The sequence below is a fragment of the Balaenoptera musculus genome, chromosome 5 (assembly GCF_009873245.2).
Source record: "Balaenoptera musculus isolate JJ_BM4_2016_0621 chromosome 5, mBalMus1.pri.v3, whole genome shotgun sequence".
Taxonomy (NCBI): Eukaryota; Metazoa; Chordata; class Mammalia; order Artiodactyla; family Balaenopteridae; genus Balaenoptera; species Balaenoptera musculus.
Window position 1 is genome coordinate 42260494 of NC_045789.1, and position 27315 is coordinate 42287808.

Sequence of the window (27315 nt, forward strand, 5' to 3'; positions counted from 1 at the left end):
ATGCAAATAATGAAACTGAACCACTATCTTATACCATACACAAAAATTAACTCAAAATGGATTAAAGACTTGAATGTAAGACCTGAAACTATAAAACTCCTAGAAGAAAACATAGGAGGTAAGCTCCTTGACATTGGTTTTGGCAGTGACTTTTTGGATTTGACACCAAAAGCAAAGGCAACAAAAGCAAAAGTAAACAGGTGGGACTACATCAAACTAAAAAGTGTCTCTACAGCAAAGGAAACCATCAACAAAATGAAAAGGCAGCCTACAGAATGGGAGAAATTATTTGCAAAACATATATCTTATAAGGGGTTAAAATTCAAAACATATAAAGAACATATACGACTCAATTAAAAAACAAGCAATCTGATCTAAAAACGGGCAGAGGAACTGAATAGACATTTTTCCAAAGAAGACATACAAATGGCCAACAGGCACATGAAAAAGTGCTGAACATCACTAACCATCAGGAAAATGCAAATCAAAACCACAATGAGATATCATCTCACACCAGTTAGAATGACTATTACCAAAAAGAGGAAGAAATAGCAAGTGTTGGCAAGGATGTGGAGAAAAGGGAACCCTGGTGCACTGTTGGTGGGAATGTAAATTGGTGCAGCCACTACAGAAAACAGTGTAAAGGTTCTTCAAAACACTAAAAATAGAACTGTCATACCACCCAGCAATTTCACTCCTGGATACCTATCCAGACAAAATGAAAACACTAATTTGGAAAGATACATGCACCCCAGTGTTCAAAGCTGCAATATTTACAATAGTCAAGACATGGAAACAACCTAAGTGTCTATCGACAGGTGAATGGATAAAGAAAATGTGATACACACAACACACAGACATAGACATATATACAGTGGAATATTATTCTGCCATAAAAAAGAATGAAGTCCTGACATTTGTGACAACATGGATGAACCTCGAGGGCATTATGCTAAGTGAAATAAGTCAGACAGAGAGACAAATACTGTGTGATCTCATTTATATATGGAATCCAAAAAAAGAAAGAAAGAACTCATAGATACAGAGAACAGATTGGTGGTTGCCAGAGGCAGGGTGTGTGGTCGAAAAGAGTGAAGGTGGTCAAAAGGTAGAAACTTCCGGGGCTTCCCTGGTGGCGCAGTGGTTGAGAGTCTGCCTGCCAATGCAGGGCACACGGGTTCGAGCCCTGGTCTGGGAAGATCCCACATGCCGCGGAGCAGCTGGACCCGTGGGCCACAGCTGCTGAGCCTGCGCGTCTGGAGCCTGTGCTCCACAACGAGAGAGGCCGCGACAGTGAGAGGCCCGCGCACCGCGATGAGGAGTGGTCCCCGCTCGCTACAACTGGAGAAAGCCCTTGCACAGAAACAAAGACCCAACACAGCCAAAAATTAATTAATTAATTAATTAAAAAAAAAAAAAGTCAGCCTCAGAGTAGCGTTGCAAATAACTGTTTAGTGTCAGCAAGAAAAAAAAAAAATCTAACACATTAAATGCCATTAGTCTGAATTTGATGGGTTTTGTAGTATTATATTAAAAAAAAAAAAAAAAAAGGTAGAAACTTCCAGTCATAAGATAAATAAGTTCTAGGGATCTAATGTACAGCATGGTGACTATAGATAAGGTTGTATTATATATTTGAAAGTTGCTAAGAGAGAAGATCTTAAAAGTTCGCATCACAAGAAAAAAATTTATAATTATGTGCAGTGATGGATGTTAACTAAACTTATTGTGGTAATCAGTTTGCAATATATACATTTATCAGGTCATGATGTTATACACCTAAAACTAATACAATGTTATATGTCAACTGTATTTCAATAAAAAAGAAAAACATCAGATCCTCTTATGAAATTATGCAAAAATGAGTGACCAGTTACTTAGCTCTAAAACCTAGTCTTAAGTCATATTCTATGTAGAAATGCATATGAATTGCAACTTTAAGAGATTTCACCACTACGACTTTCAAGATGCAGGGTACTTAGGATTCATTGTATGTCTTCTACCATTCTTTAGTACAACTTCTGTGAAAAACTATTTCCTGTCGGGTGTCATTACATGATACTTTATCTTGCACCAATGTATTACATTCACATTAAAAAAAAAAAGAGAGAGAGAATCATTCTCTCCCCAAAAAGGGATTGTTAAGTAAGTTTGGGAAACACCCTATACCATACCCATCTAGGAGTTTTGTCATGCTCATTAGCATATTAAAGACTCTAAGAATTCCCATAGCAAAGACCTTTGTCTAACTTTGTTTACCTCAGGGTTTCATAATTAATGTGACAGAAGTAGGTTGTTTCATGTAATCTCTGATCTTGAAGAGCTTATGTTTAGTGAAACAAACGCACTATAGTAAATGCTACCCAACCAGCATATGATTTTGTAGTAGATTCAACAAATACCAACTTAATGTCCGTTCAGAACAGCAAAATTTGTGCAGGTGTCCTAAAGCAGTATGTGAATTTCATTTAGTGGTAATATTCTCTCCATACAAATAGAGACAAAATATAAAGAAGTGTTAGGTTGCTCGCCAGAATACACACAGGATTGAGACAAACTGGAACCAAAGCTCATATGTCCAAACAAGGATGTCTAGGCTGTGTTTACAAACAGAACCAAATTTCAAAGTGTACTCCCCGCCCCCCCCCAAAAAAGCAAACATATTTATATGGAATCCCACAAATTCAGGGTTTGGATATTGGTTGAGCTGTCTGTCAATCTCCAACTTCACCAAATAGGAATCCTCATTTACAGAACAGGAAGAGTGTTTTATTTTTCCCTTTTTTTAAAAAAAATTAATTTAATTAAAAAAATTTTTTTAGGTAAATCTTCAATTAAGCAAGGACTTCTGGCATTTGCTAATTGGAAAATAATAAAGAAATTTATTCCTGTATATAATTATGACATAAATGTGTAAATAGAAATGGCTTAGGAAATAGTACAGATTTTTAAAAAAATCTTTCAAGTCCATGTTTTTCTGGACAATTACCAATACATGTTAAATGTAGCTATTTTGAATTTAAATTAAGATATTTGCTTTTTAACCCAGCTGTCAAGGGTGTAAATCAGGAAATAGCAATAACTGAAGATTTCTGTTGAATGTACATGAACTGTTTTTCTGGTAATGTGGTTATGTTCAGAGAGGCATTCACACGGAGTTTCTCAGGCTACTCTACTTCAAGTAAGGTACCAACTTGTGAATTCTCAAAGCAGTTAAGTGTAGTATTCAAATGCTTTTGTCTTTTACAAAGTTGGTAGCTTTTATATGTTACTTAGTATTTTAGGTGTTAAAAAAATACATTGTAATCAGTGGTTGCCAAGAGTTAGGGTTATAATTATAAAGGGAAGTGCAAGAGAGTTTCTTTGTGATGATGGAACAATTTTGTATCTTGATGGTGATGCAGGTGACATGAATTTATACAGTCTTTAGTGTACATCCAAAAAAAAGTCTGTATAAAAACTGGTAAAATCTGAATAAGGTCTGTTGTGTGGTTTAGTTAATAGTATTATAGCAAATGTCAATTTACTGTTTTGATAATGTCCTATGGTTATGTGAGATGTTTTTCTTTTGGGGAAAGTGTACATGGGAACATTGTATTAGTCTTGCAACTTCTTGTGAAATCTAAAATTATTTTAAAATTAAAAAGTTTTTAAAAAATGCTATTTATACTTCTATTCAGTATACTAACCGATTAAAAAAATACTTTCATGTTTCTCAGAGCCAGATGTGCAACTTTAGTTCTTAACAGATTTCTTGAGGACTAAATGCTATTTACTTTTATTCAGTCATTTAGTAACTGTTCATTAACTGTCTACAGTAGGAGGCATTACAGTGTCTTAAGAAAATGGGCTTTGGAGTTGGCTCTGGTTCAAATCCTGGCTCTTCTACTTTTAGCTGTGTGAACTTGGGGAAGTTACTAAATCTCTCTGAGCTTCAGTTTCTCCATCTATAATGGGAATAATGATAATGATACACACTAATTGAGCATTATAATATGTGATGAGTTATTATTTGCACCTTACATAATTTAACTCATTTAATCCTTATAACAATCCTATGAGACCTATGAGAAAGGTGCCATTTTAACATTTTCAAATGAGGAAACTTAGGCACAGAGAAGCTAAGTTACTTGCACAAGGTCACTCAACTGGGAAATGCTGGAACCTAGATTAAAAGTCAGCTGGATTTTCTGTTTTTGCTATACAGAACTAGCTTGTTGACGACCAACTGTCCCACCAAGAACAACTAAAAAGAAAAATAAAATGTATTTAAAAAATTTGTTTGAAGGTTTTGGAGACCTACCAGGGGAGCCAGGACATTATAGGCCACCATCCTGAAGTCACGGGAAGCCTAGAGAAGTTGCCTGGTGTTCAGTGTGACCCTTCCCCTTAGGGCATTTGCTGATTTGTAAGTTGTGGCTGAGAGACTGAGAAGATGAGCAGAAAGTGGTCCCAGAAAGTTGAGGAGCTGAGCAGACCTGTCAGTCTTACAGACCTTGTGGACAAAACTTTGGGTTCAGGCGCTAACAAGGAGGAGGAAGCCTGGTAGATACTGGAGTCCTGGTTGGGGGAGGAGTGAACCAGAAATGGACAAGGCCTCCCAAAGATTGAAGCTCAGCTTCCAATCAGCTCGGTTTGTTATTGGTTTAGGGTAATCTGCCCCTACTCTTAACTGCCTGCCAGAAGCCGAAGTGAATGCTTTCTGGAGAAATATAAAATCATTCTAAGCCTCAAATTATTTACTTAATTTTCCACAAACGAAGTCTAGCACTTAGTCAAAAATCATTAGGCGTTTACTTAATTTTTTGTAACCGGTGTCTGGCACTTAGTCAAAAATCATTAGGCATATCAGGCAACCAGACCAAATTATTCAAAACAGAGAGGTATAGGTAGTGGAGTTATCAGATTTGCTTTTTAAATAACTAAGATTAATATATTCAGAAATGTATTTAACAAGATGAAGAACTTCAGCAGAGAATTAGAAACTATAAAAAGGAATCAGATGAATATTTTCAAACTGAAAACTGAGATTAAGAATTCAGTAGATGACTTCATCAAGCAAAAGAGAGATTAAAAAAAAGGATTAGACATTTTTTGAGAACCAAAGTGTAGAGAATTTCTCATTAGCGGACTTGCACTTAAGGAAATCCTAAAGTGAGTTCTTTAGGCAGAAGGAAAATGATCCCAAATGGAAGCACAGAAAGGGTATAGAAAGGACAGAAAGGGTAAATTTGTGGGTATATCTAAATGAATGTCTTATAGAGTTTAAATTATATGGAGAATTAAAGAATACTTAATGGTAGCACAAAGATGGGGCAAGAATAAACAGTGTTAACGTTCTGTGGTTCTTTTATTGTCTTGGTGATGTGTAAGTACTAATTTAATTCCTACATGGAACATTGTAATCTCTAGGGCAGCTACTATAAGAATAGTAACATAATGTATAAATAACAAGCTACCATGGGGGAAATGAAATAATGAAACATTTAACACTAAAGCAGGCAGAAAAGGAGAGAAAAAGGAACAGAAGAGGACAGGTGGTTCAAATAGGAAACAGTCCAACGGTAGATTTAAATCCAAACAGTTAATTAACTATGTTAGATGTAAATAGACGTATGCTGATAAAAAATATAGTCAGATCTGGCTTTGTTCTAAAAGAGCCCTGGTGGTCCAGTGGTTAAGACTTCGCCTTCCAATGCAGGGAGTGCGGGTTCACTCCCTGGTCAGGGAGCTAAGATCCCACATGCCTGGCAGCCAAAACACCAAAACATAAAACAGAAGCGATATTGTAACAAATTCAATAAAGACTTTTAAAAAAAAAGGTTCACATCAGAAAAAAAATCTTTAAAAGAGCCAGTTATTTACAGCTTGTAAGAGTTGTAGCTTGAAGTTTAGGATACAGAAAAGTTGAGTGAATTCCCTGGCGGTCCAGTGGTTAGGACTCTGCTCTTTCACTGCCGTGGCTTGGGTTGGATCCCTGGTTGGGGAACTAAGATCCCGCAAGCCGCGCAGCATGGCCAAAAAAAAGACAAAAGAAAGTTGAACGTAGAGTTGGAAAAAGGGTATACTGTGCAAACTTAACTAAACCAGCCCTGGTACTTGTGCCATGCTGTACTTAGCTCATAATGTGGTTGCTAGATTTAAATCAGATAATCTTAGAGTTTTCAAAAGCAATGTCCTCTGTGTTAGGTACCCAGTAAATTTAACTATTACGTCTGAGGCACCTTGTTTCTTTTTTTTAAACATAATTTATTTTTTTTTTATTAAAGAAAATTTTCAACTTAAGTATAGTTGATTTATAATGTTGTTAGTTTCAAGTGTACAGCAAAGTGAGTCAGTTATACATATATATATATATTCTTTTTCAGATCCTTTTCCATTATAGGTTATTATAAGATATTGAATATAGTTCTCTGTGCTATACAGTAGGTCTTTGTTGTTTATTTTATATATAGTAGTGTGTATCTGTTAATCCCAAACTCCTAGTTTATCCACCCCCCTTCCCCTACCTTGTTTCTGGAAATAGTATTCTTTTTTCATTTTGAGTCGATAGACCAAGGACAGTGTCTCTTGTACCATTGTACGCATCTGACTCATGGGTTGCTTGATTTTTCAGTAGCTTCCATATGTACACATTTTATCCCTTCTCTTAAGTTTTATGTTTTCATTTAACTCACCATCACGGCTGTTATCTCTTATCTTTATTTTAAATCTACTCTGTGGTGCCTCTGCCTACTGATAATGTGTGAATTATTTTATGCTGAAGTAATCTACTTTGAGTACTATCTGTAGAGTTTCCAAACTAATGACATTCTTCCTTTTTTCCCCTGTACTTTTATGAAAATGTTCAAATTCTTCAGAATTATTCTTTTATAAATTATCATCCATATAATGAATATAGATTTCCTCAGTCATGTCACCTGTCTTTTGGTATGAGGGCTGTTTGAAGAATAGGTAATGGTGTAATTATTTATAAAATAATACCATAGAACTAATTAGAGAATCTTGTCTGGATCTTTGCTTTGTATGACAGTCTGTCGTACGTTGGTTAAACATCAATTGGAGACATCTTAAAAGGCTTTTGTTCTGTTCTGCTTTTGATGTTTCATTTAGCTTTTTGGGAAGTCACATTGCTTTTTGTTGGACTGAAGGAAAGGATTAAAAATGATTAAAATGATTATATTGAGTCAGATCTGAATCATCCAAAATTGGTTTCCCTAGACAACCAAAATAGTGGTAATTTTGGATTGAATTTGGCCTTCTACCCATAGGTTAGTGGGTACATTTGTATCTGTGGAATATTATATAAGCCTTTCAGAATTGGCTAGACTTAATGAGGGCTTTTCTTTGGGGTTTCTTTCTCTTTTAGGACATGTGAAAATGAAATTTGCTGTAGTTAATTTGGTGGGTAGCAGTAAAACCAAATATCTGTGTCCTTTCTTTCTGAATATGAGGCTTAATACTGAAAGTTTTTAAATAACCTTTTTCTTATAAATTTTAACTGATGTTAACAAAACTGTGTGAGTTCTTGCAATTTAAGTAATAGTTTCTTCATAGCAAGTCATCTGACCTGGACTGTCAAAGGAAGTTAACTACTAGGGATGGTAGAACTCATTAATTTTGGTTTCACTCCTGTATTTATTACTATTCGTTTCTCTTTGAACAGGTTGTTCCTTTCAACAGCTTTTGATGAAATTCAGAAACATACTTTTTTACTTGAGCAGTTGTCATGAGTAAAAATGAAGTAGGAAAATAAAATCGCAGATTAATGAGAGCCATGTTGTATTGTTCACTAGGCAGTGAAATCAGCTGTGCAGACCATCACTGTTGGAGGAGTGAGCACATCACAATTTAAGACAATTATTCCTCTGGCAACTGCTCCCAATGTCCAGCAGATTCAAGTGCCCGGAAGCAAGTTTCATTATGTCCGACTTGTTACTGCCACAACAGCCAGTAGCTCCACCCAGGCAGTTAGTCAGAATCCCAGTACAAACACTCAGCCTCTTCAGCAAGGTTAGTAACCATTTTTTTTTTTTAATTTATTTTTTATTTTTGGCTGTGTTGGGTCTTCGTTGCTGCACGTGGGCTTTCTCTAGTTGCGGCGAGCGGGGGCCACTCTTCATTGTGGTGCACGGGCTTCTCATTGCGGTGGCTTCTCTTGTTGTGGAGCACGGGCTCCAGGCGAGCGGGCTTCAGTAGTTGTGGCACACAGGCTCAGTAGTTGTGGCACACGGGCTTAGTTGCTCTGCGGCATGTGGGATCTTCCCAGACCAGGGCTCGAACCCGCGTCCCCTGCATTGGCAGGCAGATTCTTAACCACTGCGCCACCAGGGAAGCCCTAGTAACCATTTTTTTAAAAACAATAATTAATGCTTTGAACATTATTATAGAAGTTGGTCCTTTTCTTGCTGAAATCCTGATTAAGTATGGCATTTCAGCTGAGTATGAATCAGCAGCTGTTGCAGAAGGCAGTGAAACAGAATCCCAGTTGTATATAACTATAGTATTTTGTTCTGCTAGAAACTGATACACGGTGTGCTGTAATACCAGATAATCAGACTTAGTCATCACTTTGTGGGTAGCCATGTTATTGCTGGTTTAAAAGCCTACCGTTATGCCAGTGGGATAGTTTAAATGGAACCAAATTATTTATCTTATTTTCTAAGCTACAAAGCCGTCTAAACTACACAGGGTTTGGGGGTCAGTTGAAATGACCAGTAGGCAAGGTATAAATGATAAATATGAGCTTTCATCCTTTACTTACTTTGAATCTGTAATTGCTAATGAAAGTCAGTTAAAATGTTATTTTACTCATTGGTATTTTTCCTGAAGAGTATTCCTGTTTGTAGTCCTACTTTGTTTGTGTTTAATCCTTGCAGCCACCTGATACACATACACAGACTCACAAACATAACCTTTCTCCATATTTATCTACTTGTTAAAAAATTGAAACTGTGAAAGGATGAGGACAGTTTATATTTGGGGCCTAATTTTTTTCCTTGGAAGACTACTGCATATTCTGTCAATGTCAAAATGACATGGCAAGTGAATGATCTGTTGTTTGCTGGATGTAAATAGATGAATTAAAGACCATTTGTTTGCGCCTTCAGTTTTATTAAGGGATCAGAGGGTTGGAGCTGTCCGTTGCTGATAGCTAGTTCATCTAAGGGAAAGTGGAAGAAAAAACTTGGATTTTAAATTACTGATGGGAGAAAATGGAGGGTGCATGAGGGAAACAGTATTTTAGTGTGTATTCTATTAAAATTAGACATCTCAAGTAATTATATTTTCTATTTCCTCTTTAAACTGATTTTGAAAGAATATCTTCTATTACAGTGTTCTCAATGAGAGGAAAAATGAAATTTGCATGTACTGCTGACTAAGGAAGTCAAGTATATATTCTCTCATTACTTAGCAAGTGCTACTAAGTGCTACAAGTCCAATTTTCTTATATATCATAATGATATAAAGCAGTCATTAGATATAGTTGGTTATATTTTATGTTTGTGTGTATACACATATGCTGAGTATCCATTTCCAGTGTAACGTTAGCACTGATTTCCTCATTATCAAGAATAAGCGTTTGGTATGAGTAGAAGAGGAAGCTGAAGACCCAGGAAGAGTGGAGGAATGGGTTGGGCATTTCCTAATTCTAGTGTATTTGCCATTTCCTTCTTTTCCAACCTTATGTCTGTCTTTCTGCTTCGCTCTACCTCGCTGTTCTCTTTGCCTCCTAGCAATCCCTCACCCCCCTCCTGCTCCCCTGCTGCTTCCCTTTTTTGCTTTCCTTCACTTTCCTTCACTTTCCCTCTCTGTTCTCCCCTCTGTCTCTCTGGCTTCTTCACCTCTCTCTCTGTATATTCCCTCTTCCCACCTACTCACATACATATACCACCCATGCTATTTCCCTCATATCCACCCATATTTCCCTCTTTTTGTCTTGCTCCCCTATCCCATAAAAGATCTGGGTATATGTAAAATATATTATTTCACAGGAATAACGAGTTAAACTTACAGTTTTCATTAGAGATACACTAAATAGTTGCTGTAGTTCATAAAATGTATTGATGTGTTTTTCTAAAAGCTTAATTCCCTATGAGGGATTTACTTAAATGCCAAAGGGAATTGGGCTCATCTTATACATTTTCCCATCAAAGCCATACAAACAACCAGTATTCAAACGTTCCACCATATTAATTGCTGGCTGGGTGGCAGGTAGCACAGTAGAAGGACCCAGAAGATTGCTTGGTTAACCTCTTTAGAATATAATCTACAATCTTGGTTAGGGAGGAAATCAATTTAAGAAATTAAAAACCCTCAAACACTTGCAGGTATGGTTTCTAAAGTTTCAAAGGAGACTGTTCTAAAAGGATTGTTCAGAATTGCTATTAAAGACCAAAAAAATTAAAGATTATGCCAGCATCTATGAAAACTGCAGTAGTGGTAATGTGGGACCATGCTCAAAAGTTGAGGAGGAAGCAACTATGCCCCAGTTAAAAAAAAAAAGTTGAGGAGGAGAAATCCAGACTGTTGACGTAGTTATATAAGTATGACCCCCTTCCCATGTATATTTTATAATGTTCTTTTTTCTGACCACTACGTTTTCTGTTTTCTTCATTCCCCAGATTTCAGTTAAAACGCAGCATGCATATGCCAAGCTAATGTAAACCCAGAATTCCCAAGTTTTCTAGCTCTGTGTGTGTGTGCGTGCATGCGTGGGGACACTTCCCTGTCCTTATCCTTATGAGAATCATCCAAGACTCCCATGGGATGTGAGTAAGGGCAGGACACACACTCCTTCCCTGTCATTTCGCAGACCACCAGGAAGTTCCTACATTTCTCTAGCTGTGCAGTTACCTCAGAATTGCTGCTTGTGTGCTCATGAACCAATGACCATCATCGCCTTTTCAAGGAACAAGTGGTGTAGGGTGTCCTCTCTTCAGTGTCCCAAGCATGAATTCAGGCTTTTAATTCCTTTTAAGTCCTTATAGTGTTGCTACAATGGTTATTATAATCAAAACAGAACAGGAAGCAATTTCAAATCGGGTATCAGATGGCACTGCTCCTGTAATTCATGGTCATACACTCTTTTTGTAGAGCAACGTTATTGAGATACAGTTCTCATCTACCATAAAATTCACCCTTGTTAAATACAGTACAGTTTAGTAGTTTTTAGTATATTCAGAGATATGCGATCACCACCACTGATCACACGCTCCTTCTGGAGGTCTCCGACCTTCCCACCTTCCCCCTTCTCCCTAGTTTGTCACCTTGCTGCAGGGGCCTGCTCCCTTTTAGATCAGAGTACTCTCTCTCTAATGTTCTTCCAGGGCTCTCAACTTCCCGTCTTCAGCCATCAACCCTTCCATCCCCACCAAAAGTAAAAAAAAATTTGTTAACATTGTCAACAGCCTTTCTATCCAAGGAAGTCTGTTCTTTTTCTTTTATTGTTCAGAACAGTTTGTTTGATTCAGTGTTCACAGCAGTTTAGATCCCGTTATCTCAACCTCTCTCTTTCGTAGCAGGCTCTAGGCCTTTTGCATAAATAAGACCCGAAGGGATGTCCTTTCTGTCTTCTTAAATCCCTCCTTTAGACTGAGGAAGTGGCAGTAGGCAGTATTAGAAATGGTACTTCTTTTGATCCAGACATACAGGTCTAGTACCAGCCTCTTTCCTGAACTTCATCATTGTATTTCTCCCTGTCAGGTTTCATCTTCCCTTTAGATCAGCTCATCCTTGCATTTGTAATTCTAGTAGCTGTCATTTTCCCATTCACTTGAAAGCTCCGTGATAACCGATTGTTTTTCCCTTGTACCTACGGTTCCTGCCATCCTTTCACCTCCACCCTGTCTCTTGCAGCTGTTCTCTCCTTTCCATTCCCAGTGCCATCACCCCAGATTAGACTCTCATGTTTTGTACTCTTCTTTCTTTGTTTCTTGCAGCTCTGTTCTGTTTTACACACGGCTGCCGCGTACAGTTTCTTTTTGTGCCATTCCAACAATGTTTCCCAACACCACAGTCCTCAGAAACTTCTCATTGCCTGCTGAATTAAGTATACAGATCTCTACCCTTACATTCAAGGCCTTCAACAAAACAGCCACAGTCTGCCTTTTTTTTTTTTTTTTTGCCAGCGCTTGCCTACTTTAACCCTAGGTTCCAGCCAAACCCGTCTGTCCCGTAGCACTTTGTGAAGTGCCCAGCATCAAGCCTCCACTTCTCTTGCTCTGCCTCTGTGTGGACTGCCCTCCTCCAGTCTGTGTGCCCGCTCTGCAGCCTGAGCATTGGTCAGGACTGTCTCAGGCACTGTCCTCTACGCAGCTTTCCCCGTTCCCAGCCCCTGCCAGTCAGGTGTATTATGTTCTGTCTCCTTTTGGTCTCCCACAGTGCTTTCTCTTTTTTTTTTTAACGATATTTATTTTATTTGGGTACTTGTCTAATCTGCTCTACTTGAATGTAATCTCTTTGAGCAGGTGTCTTGTACTATAGTTTCCCTGGAACACTCTACAGTGACATTTATGCAGCAGTAATGGTTGTAATAACAAGAACAATAACAATAACGGGAACTAACATTTATTGAGCGCTTACTATCTGTTGAGAGCACTGTTGTAGTAAATTTTCATGAATTAACATATTTATTTCTCTTACCTTGTAAGGGAGATACTATCCCTATATTGCAGACTGGGGATACAGGCAAAGAGAATTTAAGTAGTTAGAAAGCAGCAGAATTGGGATTTGAACCCCCAGGGTCTTATGACTTAGGAGACTACATTCTTTTTTTTTTTAATTTATTTTTTATTGAAGTATAGTTGAATTAAGGAGACTATATTCTTAACCTTGCTGCTATGCTGCCTTTTAGTAGTACTCTGTAAATAATGAATTGTACACAGAATTAGAAATAGTATAGAACAGCATTGTTACCCAAGTTCCTGGATGGCAGTTTTTAATTTATGCATCATTTCATCTCACTGGATTTAGTAGTGAATATATAAAGCATCTGAGTACAGACTGAAGTATTTTCAGTAGAATATCTTAAACGACAGACATTCTCTCATAAAGTGGATAGACTATAGCTACCTTAGATATAAGTTCCCTAGTTAGATGGGTTAAAGAATTTTGAAAGTAACTGTCTTGATTAAAGATTCCTCCAAATAGGAAAGCAGTGGAATTCTTTAAGCTCTCTCATGAGGATATCGTGAGGGAACTAAGTATCTTAAATGTTTTAAATACTATTTTCTGTATACAAACTGTCCTTTTCCTCCTTCCTTTTTACAAAGCAAAGCCAGTGGTCGTTAATACCACCCCAGTGCGGATGTCAGTGCCACTCGTCTCAGCGCAGACTGTCAAACAAGTGAGTATCACATCACTTCTTCTCTCAGTCTCTCCCAGACAGTTTACTTTTTTTTTTTTTTTAATTTTTTAATTTATTATTTATTTATTATTATTATTATTATTTTTATTTTTGGCTGTGTTGGGTCTTCGTTTCTGTGCGAGGGCTTTCTCCAGTTGCGGCGAGTGGGGGCCACTCTTCATCGCGGTGCGCAGGCCTCTCACTCTCGCGGCCTCTCTTGTTGCGGAGCAGAGGCTCCAGACGCTCAGGCTCAGTAGTTGTGGCTCACGGGCCCAGTTGCTCCGCGGCATGTGGGATCTTCCCAGACCAGGGCTCGAACCTGTGTCCCCTGCATTGGCAGGCAGATTCTCAACCACTGCGCCACCAGGGAAGCCCCAGACAATTTACTTTTAAAATTGAAAGTTAAGATTTACGTTTAAGAGATTTATTTATTTATTTTTATTGAAGTATAGTTGATGGACAATATTATATAAGTTACAGGTGTACAATATAGTGATTCACAATTTTTAAAGTTTATACTCCATTTATAACTACTGTAAGAGACTGGCTGTATTCCTTGTGTTGTACAATATATCCTTGTAGCTTATTTATACGTAATAGTTAGGACCTCTTAATCCCCTAAGTTTAAGAGGTTTATACTGAATTGAGAAACTGTGAAATTTATTTTCGTGGTCGTTGACATACTTCCTTTTTTTTTAGGTTGTTCCGAAACCAATCAATCCAACTTCCCAAATAGTCACCACCAGCCAGCCACAGCAGCGGCTTATCATGCCTGCCACCCCACTGCCACAAATCCAGCCAAACCTCACGAACCTGCCACCAGGCACTGTGCTGGCACCGGCTCCGGGAACAGGCAATGTAGGCTATGCGGTGCTTCCTGCTCAGTATGTGACTCAGGTATGGGCAAAAAGTTAAGTCATTGCATTTCAAAAAGGTTAATTGGGTCGAAGATGTCTAGCATTATCACATTCTAAAACTACTCAGAAACATCTAACTCAGTGTTTGGACTGTTTCCAAAACCTTGAATTGTTAATGAAAACTTCTGAGATTATTTTTATATATCTTTAGTATTTAGAAATATACAGCACAAGTCAAGTATACAAGTTAGGCAATTTGGAGCTGAGAACAGCTTGGTAGGAGGGCAAGATCATGTAGATACAAGAGAAAATACGTTGAGTTAAAATCAGCGGAGTCCCAGTGAGTTTAGAAAGCGCTGTGACTGTAATGAAGCTCCTCCTCACATGATGAGTATGGTGCCGCTCACCTGTTCTTGGAAAATAGGTGACATATCGGTAGTGATCTGTCCAGATCTGAGTATCTTTGGCATCAAAGCCACATATTATCCAATTGGCTGGCTTGGGTTAGGAGTGCTGCTTTCTGGAAGAAGATAGAAGTTGTTTTCTTTTTCATGTAAGAATCAAGCATATTAATTAGCACCACATTCTAAGCTGTTGAGTTGATCTACTCAAGATTATAAGAGAGACAGAAACCTGTGTACTTTAAAGAAGTGTACTTTGGAGTATGTTATGTGGCTACTGATTGAAAAAATTAGTGTTCAGTATTTTTATCATTAGCATCTCTTTTCTTATGTTTAGAAATGTGTGTAAAATAGAAACTTAATTATTACGTATGTAACTTGTGATAAATGATCACATTTTATTTATTTTATTTACAAGTAGACACATTGCATTTTTCTAGCCAATACAAGTTTTACTACAGTACTTTCAGGACATTCATCTGGAATTTCCTAATTCTGATATCCTTATTCCACTGTGAAAGAATTTCTTATATTTATACCATGTAGTACCTTAAAATGTCCACATTGTTTTTAACTCTGGTATTAGTTTTGGGTCTTTAGAAGAGCTCTATGAGGTAGTGAGTATATTTGTATGAAATTCTCCGTTCTGTTTTTCCTATTTTAATAGATGAATTTGTGCTTCTTACCCATCATTATATTTAGGAGTATTGTCCATTTTTGTAAATATGGTCTGAAATTACCTTTCTTTATATGTAGCTACAGCAGTCTTCCTATGTGTCTATAGCAAGCAACTCTAACTTTACCGGAACACCTGGTATCCAGACCCAGGCAAGGCTTCCGTTCAATGGGTGAGTGAGCTATTTGAATATATGTAAGTTAAGTTGTTGGATCAGGTCAAATGCAACATCAAATATATATATATATTTCAAAATACATGTATTTAATTTTTTTCCCCTCAAAGCCATGTGAGTGTGCCTCTGCCGTACTTTTTATTTTGAAATACTTTAAACAGAAAAGTTGCAGGAATAGTCAGAGAACTCCCAAATTATCTTTTACTCGGATTCACCAGTTCCGGCACAGGTGATTTGTTATTTTCTCTCTCTTTTCTCTCTTTCTCTATCTCCTCCTGAATATGCTTTTAAAATGATATTAACTAGCTTTTAGATTGTTATTTAGGTCTTTGCTTTTTCTTTTGTTTATTTGTTTTTTAATCTGTCAATTGCTGCCTTTCCAGTATTGGTTGAGAAGCAGTGCTTTAGTTAATTACATTGAACCAGCCTACCTCTCCTCTCCCCTCCTAAATTCCAACTTCACACACCCTTTTCTACTTACTACCTTTTATAATTGAATCCCAAAAGAGTTTAGGAGATTTCAACTTTAGTTCTCTTAGAAGAAAGAGTAAATTTTGTGGAATGTCCTTCAGAAACTATTGATAACTTCCTTTTCTTTTTTTTTATCCATATCTTGGCTCTCTACCTTTCTTTTCATGTTACAACTTGCTTTTCAACTTAATGTAAATGGAATAACATAACAAACTTTTATTAGAGATGGGTACATTTGTTAAAGCTTTATTTTAGGAGGAATTTACAGATTAGAGACTTTTCTCAGTTTAAATAGTTACTGTTAGTTGATTAAAATGTATATCTTTTTGTTTGTGTCTGCGTAGCATAATGCCATCAGAGTCTGCCAGTCGGCCCAGAAAGCCTTGTAATTGTACAAAATCGCTGTGTTTGAAATTGTAAGTCTTTTTGCTGCTGTTTCCACATTTGATATAACTGAAAATGCTTTTAGAAATAAGTGGAGTTAACTAAAAATTCTTAAGAGACCAATTTCATAAGTCTAAGTAATTAAACATACAAGTGAATGAACACATATGACAGTGTAAAAAGACTCTTTAATTCATTCAGAAAGAAATAATTTTAGAGTCTTTACCACAGATGAGGCACTAGAGTAGGGGTTAGGGATCCAGCTGCATGAGACAGACATGATCTCTGTCCTTGCTAATAAATCTGATCTTATTTATGACTTTTATATTTGGTCTTTTAAATGAGATGATACTCTGAGTGGTTTTTTTAACTTGTTGATTAATTTGCTTGTTAGTACTGAAGAGATTTGACATGAAACAGTTAAATAAAAAGCAATGGTCTTATGGGGGTTTAGAATCCAAAGAAACATGACAGTAGTTCACGTGAGCAGGTTTCACTAATATAATAGAATATAGCCCATGTTTTTCCTTTTTGTGATTTTGAAATAACTTACTTTTGGGGTGCATAAAAATCACATAGCTCTTGTGTTGACAGCTGTTACTACTGGAACTAAGTATCTAAACCAAAATTCTAGGAGCTGGTGACTTTACCTTTGAGCCTTGTCAGTACATGTTGTTAACTCTATAAGTAGGTGGCTCTGAGTACATTTCTAAAATGCTTTACTGCATATATAATGCTATTAAATAAGATAATTTCTAGTTTTGTTTCTCTTAACAATGACTTTTTTATATGACTTACAATGATTTTTATATTCCAGATACTGTGATTGCTTTGCAAATGGTGAATTTTGCAACAACTGCAATTGTACTAATTGTTATAATAACTTGGAACATGAAAATGAAAGGCAAAAAGCAATAAAGGTTATTATTTCTTATTTCATTTAACTGGCAAAAGTTTACAATTTCACCTGTTTTTTTGTTGAGCTCGAGTATCTTATGAAGAAAATTAATTCCCTTTGCAGAATTTAAGTTTAATCTACTGTGATTTAACATCACTTGATATTTGATCTGTTTTGATAGGCATGCCTTGACAGAAATCCCGAAGCTTTTAAGCCCAAGATAGGGAAAGGAAAGGAGGGAGAATCAGATCGACGTCACAGCAAAGGATGTAATTGCAAACGATCAGGATGTCTTAAAAACTACTGTGAATGCTATGAGGTGAGTTGAGGTTGGGAAAAATAATCTAATTATCTTTTGAAAATAACTTTAGAAAGTGCATACAAAAAAATTTACTTGTAAACTGGGAAATTACTTAGCTATTGCAGTTTGAAAAGCCAGCCCAAGGGCCCTAATTTGAGGAAGACCTACCTTCTCGCCTCCCAAGCAGGGCTTCAGAGGAACAGTACCTTTGTTTTGTCATTACAGCTTGGGGTCTCATTAGCAGAGTTACCAGCTCATAACTTCGTGGTCATTGCACCTGAAAGTATGTGAACCACAGCACCAGCTTATTGATTTTCAATAAAAATAACATCAAAGTGGACTGGGAACTCTGTAGTAGTGGTTCTCCACTGAGGGGTATTACTACCCAGTTTCTCCCCTACAGACTTTTCGGAAATATATATGGATAATAGCCTGCATTTCAGGGTGCAGTCCTGAGCGTATAGTCTTATCTTGTTCCAAATGCCAGTAGTGCCCTGTTGAAGAACACTGCTCTGTGGAAAATTAAATTATGTTAGAAGGTTTGCCTTGTGAGCATAAAAATAGGTAAGGAGGAATACGTAATTGCTGGATGAGGTTATTGGCTATTGTGAGGTGACTGCATCCATTTTACCATCTAACCATCCCACTCAACTGGCTGTTTTTATTTATGGGTCAGGCAGCATCTTTTCTGGAAAATGTATATTGAAACTCTGCTTTGATAGACGTCGTGTAAATGATCCACTTGTTTCAGACAAAGTACTATTTAGTTTGTTATTTTTATTTTCAAAGCTTAAATAAAACAACCTAGTCATGCCCAAGATTAATCCAAGGTTACTACAGTTGGTTTCTTGGTGCGCCCGAAACTCTTTACTGATAATCTTTTGGGTTGAGTCATTCCTACGGCGGTTGGCTCTTCTCATCTGTTATATTTTCATTCGTTCAGATTTCATATGCAGAGGGAAACCCTTATTTTAGTTTTGGCCGAAGGCCTGGCCTGGTAAAGTAATACCAGCAAGCACTGCGCTCTCCCTTGGCCAGGCGCGCTCTGCTCTAGGAGCGTGTACCTGCCGCCCAGTGCCCCACCCCATACCAGGTGGGTCGTAGTAAAGACTTTGTGTACTGTATTCTCTCTGGAGTGAATTCTTAATTTACATATTTCAGAGGTCAAATACTCCTCTCAAGAAGTACAGTAAAGTAACATTTTGTTAGTCCTAAAGTCAGTAGGAGTGAAAATTGTACACAATCAAGATTATTTTTGAAAGTCTCTTAAACAGTGTCGCAGAGTCCAACAAGCCAGTTTTTCATCCACATTGGGAAAGACTGACTCTTGTTTGCACACCTGACAAAATAGGTGGCTTCTGTTCACAGACCATATCATACAAAAATTGTCATGAATATGTAAGCATGTAAGCCATAAAACCAATTCCACACACAAAAAAGAGAAAATGGAAACTGATATAAAGCTGGGTCAGAAGGGCAAAGAAAGCCTTTCTTGCATATGGCATTGAACAGTCAATACATGCTAAGCACATGAAATGCAGACATACATGAACTAAATAACTGAACTGGTTGACAATTCTGTGAACTAACAGAAGTAGAAAAGGCAGTGGACTGGTTGAAATATGTTAGAAGAGAGAAAGCTGCTCTATCTATTAAGATAAAATCCTTGACGTTCAGGACATAAACAATGTCTAATAACGAATATGTTGTTCTGAAAGACCACGCGGTGGAAGAACTTGGAGTACAGTGACCTCTGACTAGCAGTGGCCAGCTGGCTCACTGTGACTTAGTTACGATGTCGTCTGACGGCTTGTGTTGTTCATCTTTTGGATTGACTTGGCTTTTTCGGTCCAGTTGGTCTGCATCTGGATAAGACATTCATGTCCCTTTCACACGCCTTTCAGGGCTTGTTGATTGAATGAGTGACTGTCCACATTATTTAAGTGATGGTGACTTTTCTTGTGACCTTTTGTCGCCCCTCCCTTTTTTTTTTTTTTTTTTTTTTTTTTTGGCCACAAGAGAAGTTGAATTAGCAATGCTAAATGGATGACTTGTATTTCTAATTTCTCCCTCCTGAGTTCCTATTAGACATTATTAGAACCTTTCTTATAATTCTTAACACTTAATCCCAATTACCATTATCAGTATGTCTTCTTCCCCCAGAGGTTAGGAATTTTATCTCTTCACCATTAGATACTTATTAAGTATTGCTTCAGTTGGATCCCAGACTGGCTCCTAGTAAATTAAGCCGATTAACTCAAAAGGTATATCCATTTTTTTTTTCCTTTGGTAAATGGAGTTTATTAGTGTATTGTAAGAAAGGAACAGGGTAGATGTATTCATAATATGATCCATGTATCTTACTGTAGAGAGGAAGGACAGTAGGTTTGTTTATTTGTTTAAATTGATGTGGGTTTGCACAAGAAAAAGTAGCCAACAAAAGATACTAAAATTTACTGGGAGTCTGAGAAATGTAAATTAAAGAACGAGATCTCACTTTATTAAAAAGAGCTATAGTATACATTGTTGGAGGGAATGTGGGAAAGGCTTCCTTTATCCATTGCTAATGAGATGTGAGGTGTTAGAGCCTTTTGAAAAAACAATCTGGCCACATCTATTAAAATTAAAATACATGTACCCTTTGACCAGTGAGCCCAAGTCTAGAAACCTAGCTCATAGAAATAAAAGCGTAATACATACAAAAAAATGTTGTTTTTTTTTTTAAATGATAACACACTCCACTTTTTTTTTGTTGTTGTTTTTAATTATTATTTATTTATTTATTTGGCTGTGTTGGGTCTTCGTTTCTGTGCGAGGGCTTCCTCTAGTTGCGGCAAGTGGGGGGCCACTCTTCATCGCGGTGCGCGGGCCTCTCACTGTCGCGGCCTCTCTTGTTGCGGAGCACAGGCTCCAGACGCGCAGGCTCAGTAGTTGTGGCTCACGGGCCTAGTTGCTCCGCGGCATGTGGGATCTTCCCAGACCAGGGCTCGAACCCGTGTCCCTTGCATTAGCAGGCAGATTCTCAACCACTGCGCCACCAGGGAAGCCCCCAAAAAATGTTTTTATGCATTGTTTGTGGAACTCAAGAACTGGAAACAAAATAAATGGCCATCAGTAGAGGAGTGAATGCCCAAATAAAATGTGGCACATCCATACCAGGGATTAATAGCCAGTCATTAAACAGGATGAATTCAGCCTATGCCAGATGACTTGGAGGGAGGGATTTCATGAAGTATAGTGTGAGAAAAGGAAGATGCAGAAAAGTGGGTATATGATTATGTAAAACAAACAAACAAAAAGACTTCTGTATTGGTTGAGTTAATATATGTACATAAAGGCTGTGTTTTTCATAAATATACATATAGTATATTATATATCTTTACATGAAAGGACACACTGGTTTAATATGGTCTGTTGAAGGGTTTGGGGACTCTGGACAGGGGATTCAGGGAGGGGGAGGTATTCATAATAAAAATAGCGTCTGTGAAATCCCTTTGATATGATACTGTGTGTGTGTTTGCATAAGTGGGAGGTCACCAACATGTTAATGGTGATTTGATTGAGGTGGCTGGATTCTGGATGACCCTTATTTTTTAATATTGTAATGTATCACTCATTTTTTAATAAAAGAACATATGTTATTCATATCAGTAGGAAAATCTATAGTGGGGGAAAATTGGCGTGGAAGGCCTCAAACAAACATAGTATAGCCACTTTCAGAGTGGCCAAGAATGCTGGACCTATGCACATGCATAGCTGGCCCCTTTGGTGTTTGTCAGCAAGAGATGTTTCCATTTTATCTATGTCAGTTGACCAGCTAACTCTGTTACCTATTGACTTGATCGTGGAGTCTACTATAGTAATGTCTTTTGGTTTTGATTTGGAAGCTTTTCTTTTGTAAATCTTTTAGGCAAAAATAATGTGTTCCTCAATATGCAAATGTATTGGCTGTAAGAATTTTGAAGAAAGCCCAGAAAGAAAGACATTGATGCACTTGGCAGATGCAGCCGAAGTAAGGGTACAGCAACAAACAGCAGCAAAGACTAAGTTATCCTCTCAGATTTCGGACTTGCTTACTAGGCCAACACCAGCTTTGAATAGCGGAGGAGGAAAGTAAGTCAATATTTGAATATCTTTTTATAGTATGATATATTCATTTTTGGTGAAGTTTCTTTTTTTGGGCAAAATTGGGCTCATACTTTTGGTTGTTGCACACCTGACTTTTGCATTTTCTATCTTTAATTACTTGTAAAGGAATTTAAAAGTAACAGAAAAATCACTGTCAGATATATTGTACAGTTCTAAAATGCACGGTAGTGTATTAGGTCACTGTGCTTAATTTAATTGGATTTCTCCCTACTAAGATGAGGTAACTACATAATTTGACAAACCCTGAAGAAAACCAAAATTTTTATACCTCTTACTGGTTGTGTTGTTATTCATATTTTTTCACATTCTTACCTTCCCGTGCCCTTGTGGCACTTTCCCCACCCTGTTGGAGAGCCTATCACACACTGTGTTATTGTACAGGAATAACAAGGAAAATAACAAGGAAATATTATTATCCTTATTTCCCTAGACTGCTGAGCTCTGGAGTAGGAAACCTGGAGCTTTACAGTCAGGCCGACCTGAGTTTAAATCCTGTCTGTGCTCTGTTGTAATTTGTGACTTTGACAAGCACTTCACCTCTCTGAGCCTTACCTCCGTTTTCTTATCCTTCACATCACCCTTTTCACGTGGCTGTGCGGAGTAAAGCACAGCTTGGCAGGGCTCAATGCAACATAGTATGCTGACTTGAATTTGTATTAGAGAGTTTGTTAGAGGTTAATCTGAGGAATTATTAAATGGAATGAGCCTTGAAAATGGTATTTCATTTAAAATGCCGAAGTTGAAATAAGATCCAACTTATAAAACTTATGAAAGTAAGGCTTTTGTACAAAATATTTCAGATATTAGTTCTAAAGAACTCTTGTAACTGGAGTATAATCAGCAAAAAGTTCTTGACTGAATGAAGTGGAAATGGGCAGACACCTTAATGAGGGGTATCACAAGGGGTCCTTTCTGGTCATCTGCTTTCAGTAAACCTTAGATTATTAAGTCTAATCTCTATGAGGAGATTAAAGATATTGCTACACTAAAATATTTACAATTAATTTTTCAACTTGGGAAAATACCTGTTATTATGAAGTGTGAAAGAACACAAAATTATGCACTGTTATCAAAACTAAGTATAAAAAAACTGTATTAAAGCAGTCCTAGTAGCGTATTAACAAGCTTTTGAGTGGCAAAAATTTGAATTTTTTTTTTCCATTTTCTTTCCTATAGTTTCCAAATACTATATAATGAGTGCTACTGTTATACACTATTACTTATTCAATTTTATTGTAATATTTTAATATTATAATATTTTCTAATTTTAAACGTTTATATTTTAAAAATTTCTATGCAAATGTATAGCAGCCTAAATCCTGTCACCCTATCTTGTCATAGTGGGCCTTAAGTTCAGACTTCATTCATTTTGTTGTTGTTGTTTTTAGATTTATTTATTTATTTATTTTTGGCTGCGTTGGGTCTTCGTTGCTGTGCATGGGCTTTCTCTAGTTGCAGCGAGCGGGGGCTACTCTTCGTTGCGTTGCGGGCTTCTCATTGCGGTGGCTTCTCTTTGTTGCAGAGCACGGGCTCTAGGCATGCGGGCTTCAGTAGTTGTGGCTCTTGGGCTTAGTTGCTCCGCAGCATGTGGGATCTTCCCGGACCAGGGATCGAACCCTTATCCCCTGCATTGGCAGGCAGATTCTCAACCACTGTGCCGCCAGGGAAGTCCCAGACTTCATTCATTTTGTTTTGAAGTTTCCTTCTATCAGTGACTGCTTATTACAGGTTGTTGAGTTACTGGTTAGATTAGGTTACCCGATTTTGTCTCTTAGCCTTTACAACTTGGCTACATATAGCTAGCCTCGGGATGGATTCCTCTGCTTTAATACTCAATAGTTATGAATGAAACTCCATGTATAGAACAGCATCTGGTGTCCCTGTTGTTTCGTTTTTGATATCATGGAATAATGCAAAATTTTGGTGTGCTTTTTTTGTTTTTTACAAACATTATATGGGACTATGGGAGAGTGCTTTATTTTCCATGTTGTCCACGAGATAGTGCTTTCAATTTCCAATATTATTCATTCATTCAGCAAATATTCATGGAGTGTCTCTGTGTCAGGCACTGTTCTAGGCAGTGCAGAAACAACAGTAAATAAAACAAAAACTGCACTCAGAGCTTACATACATGAATCAGGAGGACTTTTGTTATAGCAGTATCCAGTCAACATGTAGAGTTACGTTTCAGTTAACCAGGTAACCTTGTCTAGGTTATATGTATTTTACGTAAAACGTTATATTTTTAAAATATGTTCAATAATAAAACCAGGTCTAACTTTTTAAAAGTTCTCTGGGATGTGCTTTTGTTCATCGCACAAACTGTGATGTTCAGTGTGCTTGCTGAATCATGAAAATGTCGACAGATTTCTGGGTGAAAGAATGTCAGCCACTTTTGCTGTTATTCAACACCATCATCATCTCTCTCTCTTTCTTAAAAATCATTTCAGATTGCCATTTACGTTTGTCACTAAGGAAGTAGCTGAAGCCACGTGTAATTGCCTTCTTGCCCAGGCAGAGCAGGCAGACAAGAAGGGGAAATCAAAGGCAGCAGCTGAACGGATGATACTTGAGGAATTTGGGCGATGTTTGATGAGCGTCATCAACTCTGCAGGAAAAGCAAAAAGTGACCCTTGTGCCATGAATTGCTAACTCTTGCACAAAAGACTGATAAATTGAACTGTACAGAAAATTGAAGGTGCAGGGACACTTGATTTTCTGGAAGATAGTTTAACAATTATTGTATTGTTAATTCAGTCTTGTGAGACCTGACATTATAATATTTTGAAAGAGGAGAAATTTTAAACGAGGAAATTACATTTTAAATCTTAGTTAAATCTGCTTATGCCCCATCTAAATTGAATTTTTCTTTATTGTATTATATAGATTTTTAATGTGCTTGGGTTTCTTAAGAACTAGATGTTCTGTCCTTCTGATTCTATTGACAAAGAACATTTATAAATTACTATTATATAATTTATAATGTATGGCGTTGTATGACTTTGTTCCAGTAGAAAAAGCCAAAGAAGCACTGGTATTACCCAGTCATTCTTTGGTACTAGATCTAGAATATAAGCAGATAGAATGTCTACATAAACAAAGTCTTATGAAACATATTCAAATGACATTTTGTCTTTAGAAAAGCACTATCTTTTTTTAAAAAACCAACTTTTTAGGGTGGATTCTGGAATATATCCTGTTGTCACTTTGGGAATTGTCAGAAGGGGAAGTACTCCGTAGGCACACTTTTAAAAAGTTATTTTGTTTTTTTAAAAAACATATTAAGTGTTAACAGACAGAAAGTAATTCTCCAAGGACAGACAATTTGTTTCTATAATAAGGAGTGACTAAGAAATGCTCTGGGATGTTTCCATTTTCTTTCAAGGAGGCAGTATGTATTTGAAATAATAAATTGTCAGTGATTAAGGGGTACTATTAAAATGAGCGGTGCATATGAATAGAAGTAAACATTATGATTATGTAGTGACAAAATAGAACCTTACATAATTACCAGTTAACAAATTTGGCTTGGATGGAGAAATAAAGAATATTGAAGCTCTAAGAGATGAATTTAGAGAAGGATTTTTCATCTATACAAACAGTTCTTTTTATAGACTTTTGAACTAAGAGGTTTCAAACCAATCTGTGACTCTTACTTGATTTACTGAAAGGGGCCTCCTAACAAAGCTTTCAAAATTGTAGTGGGATTTCTTTTTATAAGGGAAGCTTATTATGGCATTATTTTTAGCCAGTGATTTGGTTAGCTAAAGGTATGAGTGTTTTCATATAATTACTAAGATAACCTAAATCATTTTCAGTAATTCAGAATTCAAAAGCTTTATGAATTTAAGAGCCTGTTACAATAGGACTCTGGATTTTATGTTGCGAAAAAACCATGTTGGAATTCAGGCATTTTGCTAGGTACCTTAATCCTCAGTAATTAGTAGTATATGATTATTACATTTCCTACAAGGAATCTATAGTTGTATGTATTAAGTGTGTATATATGTTCATATGAACATGCAAGATATAGGCAATAGAAATTAAGTAATCCAAAAAAGATTCCGTTATTCATTAAGCATTTTCCTTTTAAAATTTGGATTTATAAAATTATAGTGCAGTAACTTTAAATGTAGATAGTGCAAACATTCTTAGCACCTCAATCTAGTATGTTTAATTAAAATTTGTAAAAATGTAAACTAGTGTAAGAGGATAAAATAATATCTAATCAAGTTATTTTTCAAAAGATTACAATACCTTTTTTGTCTAAACCTAAACTTTGTTCATTCTGTACATATTCTGTGTTTAATTCTAATTGCACCTTTGTGATGTGTATTTATATACAGTGTGCATAAAATGTTTGTGAAATTTGGATTACAGTTGTAGATTATGTATGACGGCATTGCTTGAGAATGTTTTGCTTGTAAAAATTTGAAGGTGCAATCAAATGCTACTAGTTTTTCTGATTTTCAGGAAGCTATCTAAAGTATTAAGACTTTTCCTTCCTGTGTAGTACTTACTAAACAACTTTTTGTATTTAGGCATTTGCATCAAATTGCTGAACAAGATTAATATCCACATTAATTCAACAATTTTAAAAGACTATTTGGGGAGGGTTGGGTATATAATTTTTTAGCTCTATTTACATCCCAAAGTAGAAAGATTAAATTTATATTTACTAGAGCTATTCAAAGAATACACTTTTCTATATTGTAAAAACAGGACAGCAAAGTAAATCATACAGAAAATAAACATTTATACTATTCTGTAAAAAAAGGGTTTGCATTTTTTCTTTAATAACACCACTTTTAACCATTTAAGATGTAAGAAACCTTTTAAAATATCTGATATTAAGTAAATTTGACATGACTTCTGAAAGCACACAACTAAAAAATAAATCTATCATTTTGCCCAGTTATCATTAACATAAATTGCTTTGAAATGAGAATATGTCTTGTCTTTTTTCCACTGTTTCTTTTAAGGGCAGAAACTCTTCTCTCTTAATGTTTGATGTTCTTATGATGAGCCCTTTCTTAGTGTCCTTTTCTCTCAAGCACTAAAAGCAACCTGTAGGTCTTACCTCTGGACTATTATGGGAAACAGAAACAATGTTACAGGTAAAAAAAAACAAGTGGAGCAGTGACCTTGGGGGAGAGACTACTGTTTTGGCTTCCCCATTCTTTGATATGGACAACTGACATTTTCTCAGTCTTATGTAAAATGTGAATAAAAATACCTTTAGAAAAGTTTTCTATTTTTATTGTTTTATAACACAAATAGCTAAGAAAATGAATGCTTCTTATGTAAATGCAGCTTCAAACCAGGACCTCCAGCCCTGTGATCATATTGCATCCCTTATGTGTTTTATAAAGGAATTCTGAAGCAGCAGCCCAAAGGAGAGGGAAGCCAACCAGCTAGAAAGCCTTTACTATTGTAGTCATTTTTCATTATGTAAATAACTTAGGACTTGTTTTTTCCTTGTTAGGGCTTCTTTAATGCACATTTTGTCCTTATCTATAGACCAAATGTGAGCTTTTTATAATCCAAGTGATTTTATAAAATGTTAAGATATAAAGGCTTTAATTAAAATTTTATTTTAAAATTGTTTTATGAAAGCATTTAAGGCATTTTTAGTTTATTCAAAAGCCATAAGGG

The 27315-nt window shown here is 36.6% G+C and overlaps 1 protein-coding gene across 7 annotated transcripts in view; it reads left to right on the top strand.

Moving 5' to 3' along the window:
- LIN54 (lin-54 DREAM MuvB core complex component) overlaps window positions 1-26436 on the top strand; it is a 68389-nt gene extending 41953 nt beyond the window's left edge. For all 7 annotated transcript variants that reach the window (XM_036853376.1, XM_036853379.1, XM_036853374.1 and 4 more), the window contains exons 5-13: window positions 7797-8013; window positions 13275-13348; window positions 14048-14245; window positions 15363-15454; window positions 16273-16344; window positions 17130-17232; window positions 17392-17529; window positions 21422-21624; window positions 24111-26436. In XM_036853376.1, the coding sequence (XP_036709271.1) occupies window positions 7797-8013; window positions 13275-13348; window positions 14048-14245; window positions 15363-15454; window positions 16273-16344; window positions 17130-17232; window positions 17392-17529; window positions 21422-21624; window positions 24111-24312 (1299 nt within the window). In that variant the 3' untranslated portion in view covers window positions 24313-26436. The remainder of the gene's footprint in view (window positions 1-7796; window positions 8014-13274; window positions 13349-14047; window positions 14246-15362; window positions 15455-16272; window positions 16345-17129; window positions 17233-17391; window positions 17530-21421; window positions 21625-24110) is intronic.
- The last annotated feature ends 879 nt before the right edge of the window (window positions 26437-27315 follow it).